Here is a 20,385-nt window from a genome sequence, read left to right on the forward strand (position 1 = left end):
GCAGAATCGGAGCGGCTGTTCTGTCGGACAACATCTCCAAGACGTTGCACACCATCTGACTAGTAAGTCAAAGTCCAATTCACAGTCTTTGCTGTCCCAACTTAATTGATATAAGTAGTGTAGAACATTATATAGAAACTGTGTCTATTCCTCGTCTAGTGAGGCCAAACAATAAATCCAGTGTAGGATCTAGGAAAAATCTTATTGTAATTAAACCAGAAAATCTAAATATCAGTGAACAAAAACAATTTCTAAAACTAGGTCTTCTAAACATTAGATCGCTCACACCTAAGGCGGTTATTGTAAATGAAATGGTCACAGATAATAGCTTCGATGTACTTTGCCTTACTGAAACCTGGCTTAAACCAAATGAGTATTTCGGTCTAAATGAGTCTACTCCACCAGGATACTGTTATAAGCATGAGCCCCGTCTGATCGGTCGTGGCGGCGGTGTTGCAACAATCTATAGAGATATTCTTAATGTTACTCAGAAAACAGGTCACAGGTTTAATTCGTTTGAAGTACTTGTGCTAAATGTTACGCTCTTAGATGTAAGAAAGAAATCCCTATTATCCCTAGCCTTGGCTACTGTATATAGACCTCCAGGGCCCTACACTGATTTCCTAAAAGAGTTTGCAGACTTTCTCTCAGATCTATTGGTCAATGTCGATAAAGCAATAATTGTTGGAGATTTTAACATACACGTAGATAACACAAATGATGCGTTAGGGACTGCGTTTACAGATTTATTAAACTCCTTTGGGGTCAAGCAAAACGTCAGTGGTCCCACTCATCGTCTAAATCATACACTAGACTTAATTATATCATATGGAACCGATCCAACCGATATAGATATTATACCGCAAAGTGACGATCTCACTGATCATCACATGGTAACTTGTATAATACGTACTGCTGAAATTTGTCATGTTGCGCCACGTTATAGACCAGGCAGAACAATCCTTCCGACCACTATAGATAGATTCTCAAATAGCTTACCTGATCTATCTCAGCTGCTCAGTGAACCCAAACAAACAGATGAACTAGACGAAATGACCAGCAGTTTGAGCACCATTTTCTCTAGTACATTAGATATTGTTGCACCAATTAGATTGAAAAAGGTTAGAGAGAAAACTAAAGCACCATGGTACAATAGTACTACACATGCTATCAAGAGAGAAACTCGTAACTTAGAGCGTAAATGGAAACAAACTAATTTAGAGGTCTTTAGAATCGCGTGGAAAGACAGTGTGTCACGTTATAAAAAGGCTCTAAAAGCAGCCAGGGCTGAGCACCTCCGCAAACTAATAGAAAATAACCAAAATAATCCAAGGTTTTTATTTAACACCGTGGCTAGACTAACAAATAAACAGACATCACCAGAGCAAAATATTCCGTTACAGTATAGTTGTAATGATTTTATGAATTACTTCAATGAGAAAATAGAAAGCATCCGAAATACAATTGTAAATGTACAATCCTCTATGGTGTCTTATGATTCAGCCTCAATTATCGTCCCTCAAGAACAACTACACCGCTTTACAACTGTAGGACAGGAAGAGCTAAATAAACTTATCATTGCATCTAAACCAACAACATGTTTATTAGATCCAATACCAACTAAACTACTGAAAGAAGTGTTACCTGTAGTGGAAGAGCCTCTTCTCAATATTATTAACTCGTCTTTATCTTTAGGTCATGTTCCAAAAATATTCAAGCTGGCAGTAATAAAACCTCTTATTAAGAAACCGCAATTAGATCAAAATAACTTAGCAAATTACAGACCCATTTCAAATCTTCCATTTATGTCTAAAATACTAGAAAAAATTGTGTCCGCTCAATTGTGTTCTTTCTTGCAAGAAAATGAGATATATGAAAAATTTCAGTCAGGATTCAGACCGCATCATAGCACAGAAACTGCGCTAGTTAAAATTACAAATGATTTACTTTTAGCTTCTGACCAAGGCTGTATCTCAATACTAGTTCTACTCGATCTTAGCGCTGCGTTCGACACTATAGATCATAAAATACTCTTGGATCGACTACAAAACTACACTGGTGTTCAGGGACAGGCATTAAGCTGGTTCAGATCGTACTTATCAGACCGTTACCATTTTGTCTGTTTAAATGGGGAAAAATCGAAGATAACGTCAGTAGACTATGGAGTGCCGCAAGGATCGGTGTTAGGCCCTCTGCTATTCTCAATATATATGCTGCCACTTGGTAATATTATAAGAAAACATGGAATTAATTTCCACTGCTATGCTGATGACACTCAATTATATATTTCATCACGACCAGATGAATACACTAACTTATCTAAATTGACAGAATGTCTTAAAGATATAAAATGCTGGATGACGTGTAATTTCCTGCTACTAAATCCAGATAAAACTGAGGTATTACTTATTGGTCCAAAAAACTACCCACAAAATCTCTTACAATACAACTTTAATTTAGAAGGTTGTCCTGTTACCTTATCGACTACAGTAAAAGACCTGGGTGTTATACTAGACCGCAACTTGTCTTTCGAAAATCATATTTCGTATGTTACAAGAACAGCCTTTTTCCACCTTAGAAACATTGCTAAATTACGTAACATGCTATCTGTTTCTGATGCAGAAAAGTTAGTTCATGCATTCATGACCTCGAGACTAGATTACTGTAATGCTTTATTAGCTGGTTGTCCTGCATCTTCAATAAACAAGCTACAGTTAGTCCAAAATGCAGCCGCTAGTTCTTACTAGGTCAAGAAAATATGATCATATAACAACGATTCTATCATCTCTGCACTGGTTACCTATTAAGTTCCGTATCAATTACAAAGTACTACTACTGACCTATAAAGCCCTAAATGGTTTAGCTCCTGTGTATTTAATGGACCTTCTATCGCCCTACAATCCATCGCGTTCTTTAAGATCCCGAAATTCGAGGCTCCTGGTCATTCCTAGGATATCTAAGTCCACTAAAGGAGGGAGGGCGTTCTCACATTTAGCTCCTAAACTCTGGAATAGCCTTCCTGATACTGTTCGTGGCTCAGACTCGCTCTCCCAGTTCAAAACTAGATTAAAGACGCATCTCTTCAGCCAAGCATTCACATAATGCTTACCTTTTATACCACTGTTGAATCAGATTGACTGCATTAATATTATGAACAGCAGCTACGCTAATTATTTCCCTTCTGCTTTTCCGCTGTTATCTCGGGACGCTAGTCCCGAGGTAAATAGCGTTCGTCAGCTCCAGTTGGTATCCAGCCTCTCACGGAGACTTCAGATGCTCCAACACCTGCGATGAGACGACTCGACGCCTGTGAAGAGACGACTCGACGCCTGTGAAGAGACGACTCAACGCCGGCGATATGTTATGCCCTAAATTAATACATGTTGATTAACTAACTATATTCTTCTATGTACATTTCTGAAATGCACTTTCTGTAAAGCTGCTTTGAAACAATATGTATTGTGAAAAGCGCTATACAAATAAATTTGAATTGAATTGAATTGAATTGAAAGTAGAAAATGAGAAAATGGTTCCTTTTTAGTGTTTTTAATTTTGTCCAAAAACGACACAGTTTGATCTCCGGCTGATAAATCAGAGGAAAGGGGCGTTTCATTCCCGCCCACGTGTAGAAATCCAATATTCAAGCCGTTATTAATGTTTCTACCTGAGAACGAAACACGAAAAATCAAAATGAATTCTTGTTTTTCATTTTGAAAAAAAAAAAGAATACTTTTTATACTTTCAATATTAAATAAAAAAATGACTGAACGAATGATACACAGATTAGGGATTTATTGATTAGGGGATTCAATATACAGTTTGTACAGTATAAAAATCAATATTTCTATGGAAAATCCCCATAAAACATGAAAACCTAACGTGTGTGTGTGTGTGTGTGTAACGGAGTTAAAAATGTACTTTATTAATTCAAATATCCAATTTATGTTTAATTTAGTTTTAACCCTATTTTAATTATCATTTAATGATTTGTTGGGTATTTGTGAATTTTATCTTAATGAGTTTAATTTATTTATCATATTGCTATTGTTTCCTGCGGAGATGTCGTTGCTGCACTGCGCCTCTATTGTACCTCCTAAGTTGCCGTAGTTTCCATCTACTACTCACAACACTGTTTTGTGTTGCTGAGGTAGGTTGCGTGTGAAATGCTGCTGCGCTACTTTATTGTTTTCTTTTGAAATTGAGCCAATAAATATTGAAGGGTCACAACACAAAGTTAATATGATATTAACTAGCTGTTTTGTGCCGTTTTTACGGTTAAATATAAGTTTTAACGATGCTTTGTTTAACTCTTTTTCTTTTCGCGCTGTTTCTGTGCAATGTAAATAACGGAGGCTCTGCAGTCCATGTTGAGTGTGTAAATTCTGTTATTCAATGAATAGGAGCAGAGGGGCAGATAGAAGGAAACAGTAACCAGAAGCCAATTAATGTGATATTGTCTTCTGCAGATATGTGTATCTTTGTTAGATGTTATACTTTTTCCGTGCAGTTACCCAAACCCACGTACTGTTTAATTTTGCTCACTGAAACTGTTAGAGAGTATAAAACATTGTTTCTCATGTTTTTCGCATATAGTGTTATAATTCAAGGAGGGTTTTCCCAGTCTATTCTAATTGCTCCTTTGGCTAGCAATGTGCAGATTAAGAGTTGAATGAAATGTCATACTTTGATGTGATTTTTGTGTATGTATGGTAGAAAATAAGGTCGACTACAGACAACAGTGTTTTGTGTTGCTGAGGAGCAGAGGTGCAGATAGAAGGAAACAGTAACCAGAAGCCAATTAATGTGATATTGTCTTCTGCAGAGCAAATAAATATTGGAAAACCCGTCAGCTGAAGTTGTGTGTCTTCATACCCTTCCACATCTGTTACACTGGTGCCGTGACCTTTTGGATCTCCAGATCAGCTTGATGCTCATCGCTGTGAATGCTGTGCTGCCGTCCTGATCTGCATCTTTGGAAGAACTGTCTGGTCAGATTAAACAGAGACTGTGGATTAGGGTGTACTACTTTGAATAGCTTGTCTTCAGTGAGATAATTTTTATTTGTTTTCCATATATGTGTAAAATCGTTATCTGCTCACTTTGGTTTTACATAAATGAACACAACGCAAGTACGTTTAATGGTTTAAATTGGCCACAAATATTAAGATGGATGAGTTAACTACTCCCAAGTTGCCAAGAGGTAGAGGTGCGTGGCTCAGTGTTGGTGCTAGCAGTGGGGATGTGGGTCAGTCCAGGTCCATATATGATGGTTATAAAGATACGGGGTTAGGTCAGAGCCCAGGTTGTACTCCTGTTAGTGGGTTCATGAGGGAAGGTCCTCACACTTCCACTCCTAGCAGTGATGCACAGGCCATTAACCACCTCACAGACATGGTAGGACAGTTAGGTGCTCAAATTGGTGAATCCATTGTAGCAAAGTTGATGTCAGCTGGTGTTGTAAACATGACTAGTGACCACAGGACTACCACTGACACCCAGAACGCTCACTGTGACGATAACAGGCATGACATTCCACGTGTGACAGTCCATGTTAAGTCTGATAAAGGACTACAGACGTTTAGAGGTGACAGCACTGACAAATACTCAGTTCAGGACTGGATTGACATGACCAAAACACATATCAGGAAACAGGAGATTTCTGTGTATGACCAAGCAGATGAGATTATGGGCCATCTAATGGGCAAGGCCAGAGATGTTGTGAAGATTGCCCTGCGCAGTGATCCAGCACTTGACGTTAAAAATAAACCTCAACTAATATATAATGTTCTTCTCCACTATTTCAGTGATGCTCCCTCATGCCTCCCTCTCGCTGACTTTTATGCTACCCTGCCCAGACACAGAGAGAACCCAGTTGACTACTGGATAAGATTGAACAAAGCAGCGGATCTGCCGCTTGAGGGCCTGCACAGACAAGGCAAGCAGGCGCACGACATGAATGGTGAAGTGGCTCTCATGTTCGTCAAACACTGTCCTGACCAAGGACTATCTTACATCCTGAAGTGTAAGCCGATTCATGAGTGGACCTCACGTGATGTTCAGCTGAGGATTGATGATTATCAGAGAGAGCTGAGGGCTAGTGGTGGAGTCACTGGGGCTGCACAGCTAAAAAGCCACATTGCCACTGTTACTTCTGAGCAGCCCAGTCCGCCATTAACATCCCTGGCAGTGTCCGAGCAGTACCACGGCCCGAGCCCCTCGCCTTCTCCTTTCCAAGCCCAGCAACATGTGTGTTGTTCGCCTTATCCCTCTCCAGTGCCTGTCCCAGTGCGAGACGGATCACACCATACTCCAAGTCATACCTCTGTGCCAGCTGTGGCACAAAATCTCCAACAGTCAGAGGAGAGACTTCTCGCTCGTATGGTCGACATGTTTCAGGAGATGATGGAGAAAATGCAGCAGCGTAGTACTCCTCATCCAGGTCGTGGTGGGAGGTTCCAGCGTGCTTCTCGTGACAGACGTCCCAAGGACGTAGTTTGTGAAGTCTGTAACGACTCAAGCCACACCACCATTTCACACTGCATGTCAGAGAGACTGTGTTTTGTCTGCTTCGCCCCTGGCCACACCAGACTAAATTGCCCTGCCAACGTCTCTCCCCAGTCGCAGTCACAGGAAAACTAGCCGACCTGTATTCGGAGGGAGACAGTACAGGTCGCACCATTGACTCCCAAGATGATATGTTTGATGCTGAGACAGTTTACACGGTTGTGAAAAACTCATGTAACTACTCTGAAGTTGTTGTTTATCAGAATATCCACAGAGTTGGCAACAGTGAAAGTCTTTTCTACACACCTGTAGCTATGGGTGGGGCAATGACACTCGGCGGCATGTTGGACAGTGGTTCAATGGCATGTAGCATCAGTGAAACAGCAGAGATGAAACTAAGGGAGGCTGGGGTGGTCACTGACCGAAGACGGATTGATGTGGATGTGGTCCTCATTGGCTGTGGCGGACTTCGTGTCAAGCCTAAATGTGCTTTCGAAGTGGAGATGGAAGTGTATGGCTGTAAGATGTTGGTTCCCACACTTGTCGTTCAGGGACAGCATGATGAGTTGATACTCGGAACCAACGTTATAAAGCACATCCTGCATCAGTCTAAATTATGTGATTCTTATTGGAGGACAGTGTCTGGCCCCTGCCCAACCAAAGACCCAGACATCGAACGCTTCATGTCTATGCTCTCTGGTCTAAGCCCTTGGAAAGGTGGAGATGTTCCTGATAAGGTTGGTACAGTCAGGTGTAACTCAGCTACCTGCCTCGAGCCTGGTCGTGAATATCTCATCTGGGGAAAACTGCCTAAAAACACAGCTGTTTCTCCGGGCAGCACAGTCATGACAGAGCCCACGTCGTCCCGCTCAGCTCCCAGAGGTGTTTTGGTCGCAAAGATTGTGACTCCGCTGTGGGGAGACCGGTGGGTTCCACTAAAGCTTATCAATACATCTGACAGACCTGTGCTATTGAGGCGCAACGCAAAGCTGGTAGATGTCTTTTCCTGTGTGGCACTTGAGGACATGGATGCTGCTGAACGCTCAGAGGTTCCCCTGGTCTGTTGCAGCCAATCGGCTGTGCCACCTACTGCTGAAGCAATTTCTGTTGAAGACCAGCTCAGGTCAGTTGGGCTTAGTAATGTTGACATTGAGTCATGTGAGGTGTCAGAGGACTACAAGAGACGTATGGCTCACCTTGTTTTGCACTATGAGGACGTCTTTTCGCGCCACCATCTTGACTGTGGTGAGGCAAAGGGTTTCGTACACCGCATACACCTGTCAGACAGCAGACCTTTCAGGCTCCCGTACAGGAGAGTGCCCCCTGGTCAGTACCAAAAGTTGCGCCAAGTACTGTGCGAGATGGAGGAAAAGGAAATCATCCGAAAATCAACAAGTGAATACGCATCACCATTGGTGCTTGTGTGGAAAAAAAATGGAGATCTCCGCATCTGTACCGACTTTCGCTGGTTGAATAAGAGGACCCTGAAGGATGCTCATCCCCTTCCCCACCAGGCAGATTGTTTGGCAGCACTGGGAGGAAATTGCCTCTTCAGCACGATGGATTTGACCTCCGGGTTTTATAACATGCCACTCCATGAAGACGACAGGAAGTTCTCTGCTTTTACCACTTCCATGGGCCTGTATGAGTACAACCGGTTGCCACAGGGTCTCTGCAACAGCCCTGGGAGCTTCATGCGCATGATGACCAGCATTTTTGGGGACCAAAACTATCTAAGTCTGCTATGCTACTTGGATGACTTGTTGGTGTTTGCGCCTGATGAAGAGACTGCTCTCCTCCGCCTGAGGATGGTGTTTGACAGGCTGCGCAGCCACAACCTGAAGTTGGCCCCTAAAAAGTGCTTCTTCCTCAGCAGGTCTGTGAAGTGTCTGGGCCACATAATTGATAAAAATGGTGTTTCAACAGACCCTAGTAAGGTTGAGAACATCGACAACATGTCAAGTGCTGACCTCATGGAGCCTGATGGTGTGACCCCGTCCCAGAAGCGTATAAGATCCTTCTTGGGGATGGTAAATTACTATCAACACTTTGTTCCCGGATACTCTGCCATCGCAAAGCCACTCTTTGATCTGCTGAAGGGAGTAAAAGAAAGAGGCAAACAAAATAAAAACAAACTGTCAAGCAGGAAGTTGTGTGTTTCTGACTGGACACCACGGCAGAATCAAGCTTTTGAAGACCTGAAGGCTTCTCTGGTCCACAGTGTTGTCCTAGCCCATCCTGACTTCACCCGTCCCTTCATGCTGTCAACTGATGCATCCCTGGAAGGCTTAGGTGCTGTTCTGTCGCAGGTTCAGGAGGGTGAAGTACGGGCCAGACCTATTGCTTTCGCCAGCAAGTCATTGTCGCGTTCTCAAAAGAATTACCCAGCACACCGGTTGGAGTTTCTAGCCTTGAAATGGTCCGTCTGTGACAAGTTCAGCCACTGGCTAAAAGGGCACAGATTCACAGTCTGGACGGACAATAACCCGTTGACTCACATCCTGACGAAGCCAAATCTAGACTGTTGTGAGCAGCGCTGGGTAGCCAAGTTGGCCAGTTATGACTTTGATATCAAATTCATCCCAGGGCAGCAGAACGTTGTAGCTGATGCTCTGAGTCGTGTCCCATTTGTCAAGGAGAGTGTTGGCCGCAGACTGCTCGCCGAACCCTATGCAGGTCTTCTGAGTGCAGTCAGGGATATGTCTAGCACTTCTGTCCAAAATGCCTTCCGGTCATCAAGTGGCCACAAAACACCCTCCCCAGTGGGTATAAATGTCCAGTCCACATGCAGTCCGCTTCACATGCACGTTCAGTCTGTCACAATGGAGGATGTGTCTGCTGTGCTACAGTCACATGTTGAGTGGGATGCGGGCCCGAGAATCCGTGCTGTGGAAGTTTTGCAGTACCTACCTCAGTTGGTTCCACCAGGACAGGACGCCTTACCTGCCTATACTGAAAAGGACCTCCGTGATAAGCAGTTAGAGGGTAAAACTCTCTCTTGTGTTCTGTCCTATGTTGAAAGACGCCGGAGACCCTCTAGGAGAGAATGATTTAAGGAGTCTGTCTCTGTCACAAGGTATTTGAAGCACTGGGATAGGCTCACTGTGAATAATGGTGTGCTGTACAGGATTTCAAGGCACCAGAAGACCAAGGCGAAGCGCTTCCAGTATGTTGTCCCTGACTCACTCAAAACTGAGGTTCTACAGGGAATTCACGACGGAGCCGGACATCAAGCTCAGTCTAGGAGCCTCAGCTTGGCGAGACAGAGATTTTTCTGGCCAAATCTCGACAGAGATGTGAGGGATTATGTCCGTCATTGTCAGCGGTGCATCGTCAGCAAGACAGTTGAGCCTGAGGGAAGGGCTCCCCTGGAGAGCATAATAACGACCAGGCCTTTGGAGCTAGTCTGTATTGACTTTTGGTCGGCCGAAGACTCCAGTAACAAGTCTGTTGACGTTTTGGTTATAACTGACCATTTCACGAGGATGGCTCAGGCATTTTCATGCAAGGACCAGACAGCTAAGCAGGTGGCAAGGGTTCTATGGGACCGGTACTTTTGTGTCTTTGGATTTCCAGAAAGGATCCATAGTGACCAAGGTGCTAATTTTGAAAGTCAGCTGATAAGTGAGCTCCTTCGGCTATCAGGTATCAGGAAGTCGCACACAACCCCCTACCATCCAATGGGAAACGGGAGTGTGGAACGTTTCAACCGGACCTTGGGTGGTATGATCCGTGCACTGCCTCCTGGAGAGAAAGCTGACTGGCCGCGACGCTTACAGACTCTGACTTTCATGTACAACTGTGCAGCCCATGAGACGACAGGCTATCCCCCCTTTTACCTCATGTTCGGCCGGGTCCCCCGCCTACCTGTTGATGTCCTCTTTCGTACTGTCCTCCATGACTCTGATGTGACGAGCTATGATAAGTATGTGGCATGCCTTGCTAACGATCTGAAAGAAGCGATGGTGATAGCCCAGGATCACGCTGTAAAGGAGCAGGATAGGCATGCCCAACTCTACAACCGGACAGTGAAGGGATCTAAAATTGAACTTGGTGACAGAGTGCTTGTGGCCAACAGGACAGAAAGAGGAAAAAGGAAACTTGCTGACAGATGGGACTCAACCGTCTACACTGTGGTCGACGTGAATGAAGAGACGCACACCTACAGGATCTGTGATACACTCAGAGGGAAGGAGAAGGTGGTCCACAGGAATCTGCTTATGCTGGCCAATTTCTTCCCTGTGAGGGACGTTTGTGACAGGTCTGATATTACCTCGTCCGTGCCTGCCACGACCTCCTCAGCACCAGGAAGTGATGTGGGGGAAGCAGGAGAAGTCCTGTTTGGGAGAGTGGGCGAATCTCTTTGTGCGGCTAGTGAAGGCCTTGATACTGAATGTGGCAGACACTCACCTGTAACTGTGGGAGAAGGACAGAACCCCTTGACTGACCCGGAATCTGTTGACTCCGTGAGGAGGACTGTTGAATGGATTACTAAGTTGTCTGTACCCAGTCTGTCAGAGGCGGATGTTGCTGATATGACAAGTGTGACTTCAGACTCCATGGCCGCCTTTATCTCACCTGGGGACATTTCAACAAAGCAGTCTGTGCCCAGTGACTTTAGCCTTGTGACTGCTGTGGACGTTCAAGCACATTTGGGCCAGCTTGATCCTACTCTTGACACTATGACGCAGACAGACAAGACGTCAGACACTTTGCACACTGTTAGCACGACTAGACCTATGCACCCTGAAAATACTGATGCACAGACGCAGGTCAGGTCGAGATTTGGTCGCCTGGTCAAGCCTGTAAAAAGGCTCATACAAACCATGTCTAGGCAGGATGTTGTGTAGGGCAAGTTCAATGTTGGGACGGTTTGCAAGTTTGTGTTGGGCTGTAACAGGTCCGACAGTTTTTTTTGCGTTATTATGTTCTTTTGTGGTGGGCCTACACAACGCTATGTTTTGGGGTCATGTGGGGTGTAAAAAGGCACCCTGTCGCCAGTTGTTGGATTGGGAGATAAGCACTGCTCTCATACCGCTTCATCCTAATGGGATACATTTGATGTTGGTTTTCTCAATACTGACCCTTGTGAATTGTCAATTTGTTGTGTTTTGATTAGTACATGTTGTGTAGCTGGAGTTCATTTTGATAAAATTCAGTGGGGGTGGGTGTAACGGAGTTAAAAATGTACTTTATTAATTCAAATATCCAATTTATGTTTAATTTAGTTTTAACCCTATTTTAATTATCATTTAATGATTTGTTGGGTATTTGTGAATTTTATCTTAATGAGTTTAATTTATTTATCATATTGCTATTGTTTCCTGCGGAGATGTCGTTGCTGCACTGCGCCTCTATTGTACCTCCTAAGTTGCCGTAGTTTCCGTCTACTACTCACAACAGTGTTTTGTGTTGCTGAGGTAGGTTGCGTGTGAAATGCTGCTGCGCTACTTTATTGTTTTCTTTTGAAATTGAGCCAATAAATATTGAAGGGTCACAACACAAAGTTAATATGATATTAACTAGCTGTTTTGTGCCGTTTTTACGGTTAAATTTAAGTTTTAACGATGCTTTGTTTAACTCTTTTTCTTTTCGCGCTGTTTCTGTGCAATGTAAATAACGGAGGCTCTGCAGTCCATGTTGAGTGTGTAAATTCTGTTATTCAATGAATAGGAGCAGAGGGGCAGATAGAAGGAAACAGTAACCAGAAGCCAATTAATGTGATATTGTCTTCTGCAGATATGTGTATCTTTGTTAGATGTTATACTTTTTCCGTGCAGTTACCCAAACCCACGTACTGTTTAATTTTGCTCACTGAAACTGTTAGAGAGTATAAAACATTGTTTCTCATGTTTTTCGCATATAGTGTTATAATTCAAGGAGGGTTTTCCCAGTCTATTCTAATTGCTCCTTTGGCTAGCAATGTGCAGATTAAGAGTTGAATGAAATGTCATACTTTGATGTGATTTTTGTGTATGTATGGTAGAAAATAAGGTCGACTACAGACAACAGTGTTTTGTGTTGCTGAGCAGCAGAGGTGCAGATAGAAGGAAACAGTAACCAGAAGCCAATTAATGTGATATTGTCTTCTGCAGAGCAAATAAATATTGGAAAACCCGTCAGCTGAAGTTGTGTGTCTTCATACCCTTCCGAATCTGTTACATGTGCTTAATGTATTTGTAAACATTTTAAGGAATGTGTGTGTGTGTGTGTGTGTGTGTGTTAGGTCTGGAGAGAAAACATCAATTCTCCAAACTATCACGATTTTTTTGTTTACGATCTGAAATGTATTATTTTTATTCCAGAACCGATATTGATTCAAATGAAATGGCTTTATTTTCTTCCTCGCTTATAGCCGAGGTTGACAGAAGTTAGCCACTCTTGCTCCAACAGAGGCTGAAGCGTGTGGTTATCTATGAGTGTCGTAATATCCCTGTCTAGTGGACGTGTGGAAGCGGCGTGAGACTGAATCAGTGTTAAACTCAGAGCCTTTGTCACTATTATAGCGACTTTTCAGACCCCTTTAGTGATTTTTGTTTTTAAAAGCGACTAGCGACAAATCTAGCGTCTCTCTGGTCAAACCTCATTGACCCCCAAATGCTGTCAGTGGTGCGAGCGCGAGCTCTTGCTCTCTCCCTGCCGTCTCTCTCTCTCGCTCCAACATATGTGGAAACAAACAAGTCTTATCTGGCTAGAACATGACATAAGCCTATAACACGCTCTCACATGTTTATTTTTTAGCATTTTTGGGAGAAGTAAAATGTACATATGTGGATTCAACAACCAGATGCATTTACACTTGTCCAGTTTGGTCTGGAACGGTCTCAGATCTCCTCCTGAAGTGGTTTGAGCGATCGGATCCGTCTGGAATGTGTTTCGCAGGGCATTTACACCTGGTCTCTTCACGATCGGATAGCGATCCCATCACAGAAAACGCTTGAAGTGGCCAGGTGTGAACAGCCCCTTAGGGAAGGCGTTAGCTACTTTCCTCTGAACATAGTTGTCAACACTGGACTGAGTCACTGAAAGCCCTCGCGCTGCTCATATACTGAGAGAGAGACCAGACATTTATCCCAATTATTTGTATACAGTATAATAATAAAAATATAATCTAATAACACTAATTAATACATTAACTACAGGTTATATACTATTATATACTATTCATTAACTATAAACTAATAGTTTGCAAATGATTTATAAGCGCTGTGTTACTGTATACTTGTGATAAAGTGTCACCATTATTTCTAACTGGTCGCATTAAGTGTAATTGTTCCTTTTGTATGTGATGGAGTGATTCTTCTTTCTCAAAAATAACACAGAATAAACAAAGTAAAGATGAATTTGACTGATAGCATTATTATTATTTTTAACCCCGGATGGGGCTTACGCCACACATATATTGTACACACTATCTACTAGGGGTGTGACGAGACGCTTATCTCACGAGAACGAGACGAGACGAGATTTTTGCACAATTTTTCAGAAATCCTCAATGACAAAATTCATGACTGGACAAATAGTATGCAGGTGCATTTTTCAATGTTTTAACTAATAATCTTCTAATGCATGTCATTTCAGGTCTACTTTATGAGTATGAATTATCAAATGCATTGAAAGAAAACAATATACAAGCACTGTAAAGGGTTTTTATTGACTGGCTTTTCTCCTGTATGATTTCACATTAGTCTCTTCAGACCTTACTGTACATTTAAGAGCTTTCAGAACTTCTGATTGAGGCTGTGTGTGACCTCCTAACGGAACTCCTTTACATACATTTAACAGAGAAAATAAAATCAGTATAAATAACAAAAATAAATAACAGTTTTCTCTTAGTCTTATTAAGTGCAAACAATAAGTGCAAGTGCAACCATAATCAAAGTTAGCACACAGACTCTTTATAATTGTTGTGAAATTGCGGTTTTATTTTGCACCAGCAGTTATAGGTATAGGTAGAGAGAAACGAGGCTGGTGTGTTTGTCTCTACAGTTGTTCTTGCGTTCCCATTATAAGTTCAGAAACGGAGCCTCAATTGTCTGGTGTCCTTTATACGTTACAGTACTCTCTCAATATTCACGGTGCAAACTGAGACCATAGCCGCAAATAAACAGTCCAGAGATGGGTATTGGGAGACAGACTATTGTATGTATATGCAGCCTAATTTGTGCGCAATGCACATCAGGGAGCTTGTGTTTTACCCTTCACTTTCAAATTCGTGACCGCGCGTACTCTGTGTATAGACGAATCCGGCGAAACTACCGGAAGTAAGCGGGCGCCATAACTGAGCTGTTGCTGGGTAGCGTTGCGCCATTGCCTCCTATTGTTTTAGTTGCAACTTGCGTCCACTGGAATAAACAGCCCGCGATTTACGACTGTCACTAACGTTACAACTTTTATAATGTCGAGTGGGAAAACATGTTTCCGGTTTAAATTGTTTCAATGGCGGCAGTAAAGGGCGCATTGGGGCAGTGACGTTAGTAACATTACTGTTATGTCTGTTGTTAATGTTTGATTTGCTTGACTGTGACAGAATTTTTTTTAAATAACAAATTAAACTAACAAATTAAATTAAATATAATGCAGTTTTTGTTATAATAACAATTATTTAATGACATAAGTAAAAAATATAATAAATATGTAATATAGTGCTCAGCAAAATCTCCTCTCTAGCTATTTTTTCTATTCAATTAACATGCTATGGTCATTAAATGGCTTTCCTGAGCTAAATGTAACATTATGTGACATAATTGTTCTCCTGCTGTTATATTGACCTCTTTCCATGGTTTAAAAACACTAATTGGTCGATATTATGTATACTTTCTAGCTGTACCTTACCCTTGCCTTTTGCAATGAGAAAATTAGATAAATAATGGACACAAATGAAAAACATGAATTCGTTTATTTGATGTCATTCATTTATTTATTGTTGCCAAATGGACAGATCTTTTTATAGTTTCCTCGTTAGCTAACGTTAGCCTAGCTAGCTTGCCAAGCTATTTTCATAAATAATCTGTAAGATCGTTTGTACCTTCATCTGTGACTGGAGGCCACTGTCTAACATCATCAACCCAACAAGTCATTCTGCCTGGCTGTAGCTGTCATCGAGGGTGCGTTATCACGGAGGTTTGTTTACATACCGCTAACAGCTCAGTAATGGCGTCGCCACAAGATGGCAGCCTACACAGAACGCTCGTCGGATTCGTGTATAGGGAGCAGCGGTGTGAGCGCACACTCTACAAGATTAGACATGTATCAGACGTTAGTCTATGTTGCGCAACGAATCCTCCGCCATCGTCACGCGATCAGTGAACTGTGATTCGTGCGGCACTGATTGCAACGGCAACTCGCGCTGGATGAGCAGAGCAGACTTTTACATTAGTTTATAATGGTGTTTATTTTTTTATAAAAACAACAAAACGATAGTTTAGGCGAATGTGAGTGTAGCGGTGGAATATTCTATGGTAATCTCACGTTCAGTCATGGCGATATCGCGAGACAGCTTTTCACTCGACGAGATCTCGTCACACCCCTACTATCTACATATTAATCCTTATTCACTCAGAGTCTTTATGGTAGAGATGATCTTACCACAGTGTCTCCAGTTTACAGAGAGGATTCTCCAGTAGATCAGAAAGCTGCTTTATTCCTGAGTCTCCTAGTTTATTCCCAGACAGATTCAGATGTCTCAGGTGTGAGGGGTTTGATCTCAGAGCTGAAGCCAGAGCAACACAACCTTCATCTGTGACTCCACACTTACTCAACCTGTAGAGAACAATGACACACATTAAGCCTATATCCAGAGATAAACACAACACTTAAACTATAAATAACATAATGCTGTCAATATGAAATATATACAAATACTCAGTAGTTCATGTTGTTCAAATACATCAGTTATGATTAGGGGATTGAATATACAGTTTGTACAGTATAAAAATCATTTCTATGGAAAGTCCCCATAAAACATGGAAAACGTGTGTGTGTGTGTGTGCTTAATGTATTTGTAAACATTTAAAGGAATGTGTGTGTGTGTGTGTGTGTGTGTGTGTGTGTTAGGGCTGGGAGAAAAAAATGATTCACCAAACTATCGCAATTTTTTTGTTTACTGTTTTACGATCTTCTTCCAATTCGTCTGTCTATTAAACCTTTGACAAAATCATCGGTTGAATCATGCGTTAAAATAATGCATTTATCAATTACATTGTTTTGCCACTAGGTGGCGACAAGTGACTGTTAAAAAATGTATTTATATAATTATTTATTCAAGAGAGTGTATTACTGTATGATGCTCCTGAAATAAAACTCAGAGATGTGATGAATGGTTTTTGTAAATATGACTCATCTTATTCATCATGTACAGTCTGTATAAGTGTATGATTTAACTTTTCTCCATAGTCTAGTGTTAAAAACAAACCACAATACATTGCAATATCGAATCACAATATTGTAGAATCGCTATTCTTAAAAATCACAACACTTATAGTATCGGCACCCAATTATTTGTATATAGTCTAATAATAATAATAATAATACAATCTATTAGAGCCCGACCGATATGGATTTTTGGGGGCCGATGCCGATACCGATATTAGGGAGTAAAAAAAATCCGATACCGATATATCGGCCGATATTATTTATGTGTATATTATAATACAGTAGCAATATTATTTATGTGTATTATAGTACAGTATACCAGTCAAAAGTTTGGACACTTTCCTTTTGGTGTGTACAAACTTTTGATGGGTACTTTACACAGTATAAACAGAATAAATATATTTTATAAACACGTTTTGCAATGATCACTCAAATGTGGTAATCAAACACTTGTGTGACACAGATGGAGGCAGGGGGAATGATATAATGAGAATTATACAGTTGAGCTGTAACCAAACTAGTTTGCATTGCATGTTATATTATATTATATTCTAAATACTGTTGCATAATCTTCACTAACGACTTTGTCTTTTAATTTAGGCATAACTTGTATCAATAAATATATAAAAAGTGTCACTGACAAAACCTTATTATCTTCTATTTTTAGTCTTAATTCCTCTAATCTCTACCAGCGGAGGAAGAACTCAGATCTTTTTACTAAAGTAAAATTAATAATATCATAATGAAAACGTTTTTAATTACATATGTATACAGTACTTTTATACTATTTTAAATAATTAGTAAGCAAAATGTACTAAACGTGAAACTAGGCTACTCTTAATGCAAAATGGCCCTATATAAAGTGTTATAATTATATACATTTTTGGAATATTGCTTGATGTTGTAACGTAGCGTTATCAGGCAGAATGAGCTTTAACACTGTGTCTACACCGGACGCGGCCGTTTCTGCTCGCGTCGCAACAGCTGTTTACCCGAGACAAAGCAGAATCAGTTTACTGTCGGAGATTGCTCGCGCCACGCATTTTAATCAATGTTTCATCAACCAATTGCCTTAATAAATAAGAAGTAGGCCTAAATATAGCAGACAATATAATCAGGACTTCTCAGCTGCGCGCTTGCAATAGTCACAAGCTCACACAATACGTGACAAAGGGTTGTAGCAGAGAAATCAATTCTGTGAATTACACTGCGCAAATCACAAGTAGGCTACTACCCACCGGATGAAGAAGGGTTGGCTCTCAGTCTCCACAGGCTACATCAAATATTCATTTTATTTTATTTTATTTTATTTTTCGTGTTCGCATTTATGAGGAAAAAACAATGTTACAGACGCGACAGTTCAGCACTACGGACGTGAGCGCTCTGAAAGCGGCACTAAAATGCTTTGAAACTTTCACATAGACATCAAACAGAAAGCACAAAACCTTTCGTTTCAAAGTGAATTTCGTTTTGTATTAATTGTATCTTAATTTTTATCAATGTTTCATCAACCAATTGCCTGGATTTAAGAAGTAAATATAGCAGACGATAGATAATCTCGACACGGAGGCGCCTGCGGGTGAACTGGAGCTCGTCTCATGAACCGAAACTCAGCGTATAGACCTGAGAATTGAAATATATCTATATTGAAATGTCTACTTTTAAACAGAACAATTCAAAACGAAAGACAGACAGACTCATGTAATCGTATGAAATGTGCATTTCTCTCTATCTTCACTGAAGATCGCGAGTCAGCCTCGTCAACTTCATCTTTGGCTGACACTGACTGAAAACACTTGTTTATTAATAAACAATTAAAATGTCTCCTTGCTATTAGGAGTGTAAATATTAATCGATTCGTATCGATTATACAGCCGACGATTCAATGCATCGATGCGTCTGCAAGAGTATCGATTAATGTGTTTGTTTTGCCGCCTGTCTATTTTCAGCATCCGCTCATATGCGTACAAACGATTGTTGTTTTATAGAAAGTGGACTGCGCATGCGCGGGCGGTGTTTGTTTGTGTTTAGAGCTCCGTCGAATTGATTCATTAATCCTTGATTTTCTTCTTTACCACTCATTTATTAACAAGCACTTTCTATTTTTATATCGTGTGAACCTATCCTCGATACTATTCCCTATAAAAAAAAACAATCGGATTGCTTTGATATCGCTACTTAGATCCAACTTTGCGAATCTCGGCTACTAGCCTTTAGCCCGCTAGCATTTCACGCGTGGGCTCGCGCCTATCGAGCGTCTGATTTTAAACCCGTTTCACTGAAAGGATACAGGTTATATCCAGCATTCCAGTCCTAAATTAGTAGTGATATTGGTAGTATCACTGCTAATTTACTGTTCATCTGTTATAATGGCGAACATATCGGATGTGTGTCTAACGTTACCTCTAAATGCAGGTGAGGACACATTCGAGCTGATGTCGGTGCGATTGGAACTGGAATCGGTGGAGAAACAGATCCGTGGTCTGCTGGAGAGGCAAGCCGAGCTGCGGGATCGGCGATCAGCGCTTGAAACGTCACGCGCCGATGCTCACAAGTCAGTGGTTAGTAACTTTTTGACTCCGACTTCCTCTACTCCGTGCGTTTCTCTGCCCAGGAGGACGCGATCATCTCTGGCTTCATTCACTCCGGCACCTACACAACACCATGGACCCTGGGTGATCCCACAGCGGAAGACACGAGCCAGGACCAGAGCAAGAACCTCTCCGCCCCTCCCGGTCTTCGAGATCTCCACCCGGAACCGCTTCTCCCCTCTTCACGAGTCGGAACGCGACGACGCCGTGATCATCGGCACTTCCATGGTCCGTCATGTCCGCGCTACCTCAGGTAAGGGTAAGGTGCGCACTCACTGCTTTCCTGGTGCTCGTGTTCTTGATGTCGCCGCACAGGTTCCCGAGATCCTGAACGGTGACGAGCGCGTCGGAGCCGTTGTCCTCCATGCGGGAACGAACGACATCAGGCTGCGGCAGACGGAGGTTCTGAAGAAGGACTACAGGAGCCTGATCGAGGCGGTACGCAACACAGCGCCTGAGGCAACGATCATCGTGTCTGGACCGCTTCCCACGTACCGACTAGGACAAGAAAGGTTCAGTAGACTATTTGCTCTAAATGAATGGTTAATGTCATGGTGTAATGAACAGAAACTGCTCTTTGTAAATAATTGGAATCTGTTCTGGGAGCGACCTAGGCTCTACCGTGCTGATGGCCTGCACCCCAGCAGAATCGGAGCGGCTGTTCTGTCGGACAACATCTCCAAGACGTTGCACACCATCTGACTAGTAAGTCAAAATCCAATTCACAGTCTTTGCTGTCCCAACTTAATTGATATAAGTAGTGTAGAACATTATATAGAAACTGTGTCTATTCCTCGTCTAGTGAGGCCAAACAATAAATCTAGTGTAGGATCTAGGAAAAATCTTATTGTAATTAAACCAGAAAATCTAAATACCAGTGAACAAAAACAATTTCTAAAACTAGGTCTTCTAAACA

The 20,385-nt window shown here is 41.8% G+C and overlaps 1 protein-coding gene across 50 annotated transcripts in view; it reads right to left on the reverse strand.

Annotated features, from left to right (window-relative positions):
• Positions 1 to 20,385, reverse strand: part of LOC130072179 (protein NLRC5-like) — a 912,375-nt gene that overhangs the window by 711,140 nt on the left and 180,850 nt on the right. For 27 of the 50 annotated variants that reach the window (XM_056237149.1, XM_056237148.1, XM_056237144.1 and 24 more), the window contains one exon: positions 16,093 to 16,266. The exons of the other annotated variants lie outside the window; for them this stretch is intronic. In XM_056237149.1, the coding sequence (XP_056093124.1) occupies positions 16,093 to 16,266 (174 nt within the window). The remainder of the gene's footprint in view (positions 1 to 16,092; positions 16,267 to 20,385) is intronic. 50 annotated transcript variants of the gene reach the window in all.

The sequence above is a fragment of the Rhinichthys klamathensis genome, unplaced genomic scaffold (genome assembly GCF_029890125.1).
Source record: "Rhinichthys klamathensis goyatoka isolate OS25496 unplaced genomic scaffold, OSU_Roscu_1.1 h1tg000481l_1, whole genome shotgun sequence".
NCBI classification, from domain to species: domain Eukaryota; kingdom Metazoa; phylum Chordata; class Actinopteri; order Cypriniformes; family Leuciscidae; genus Rhinichthys; species Rhinichthys klamathensis.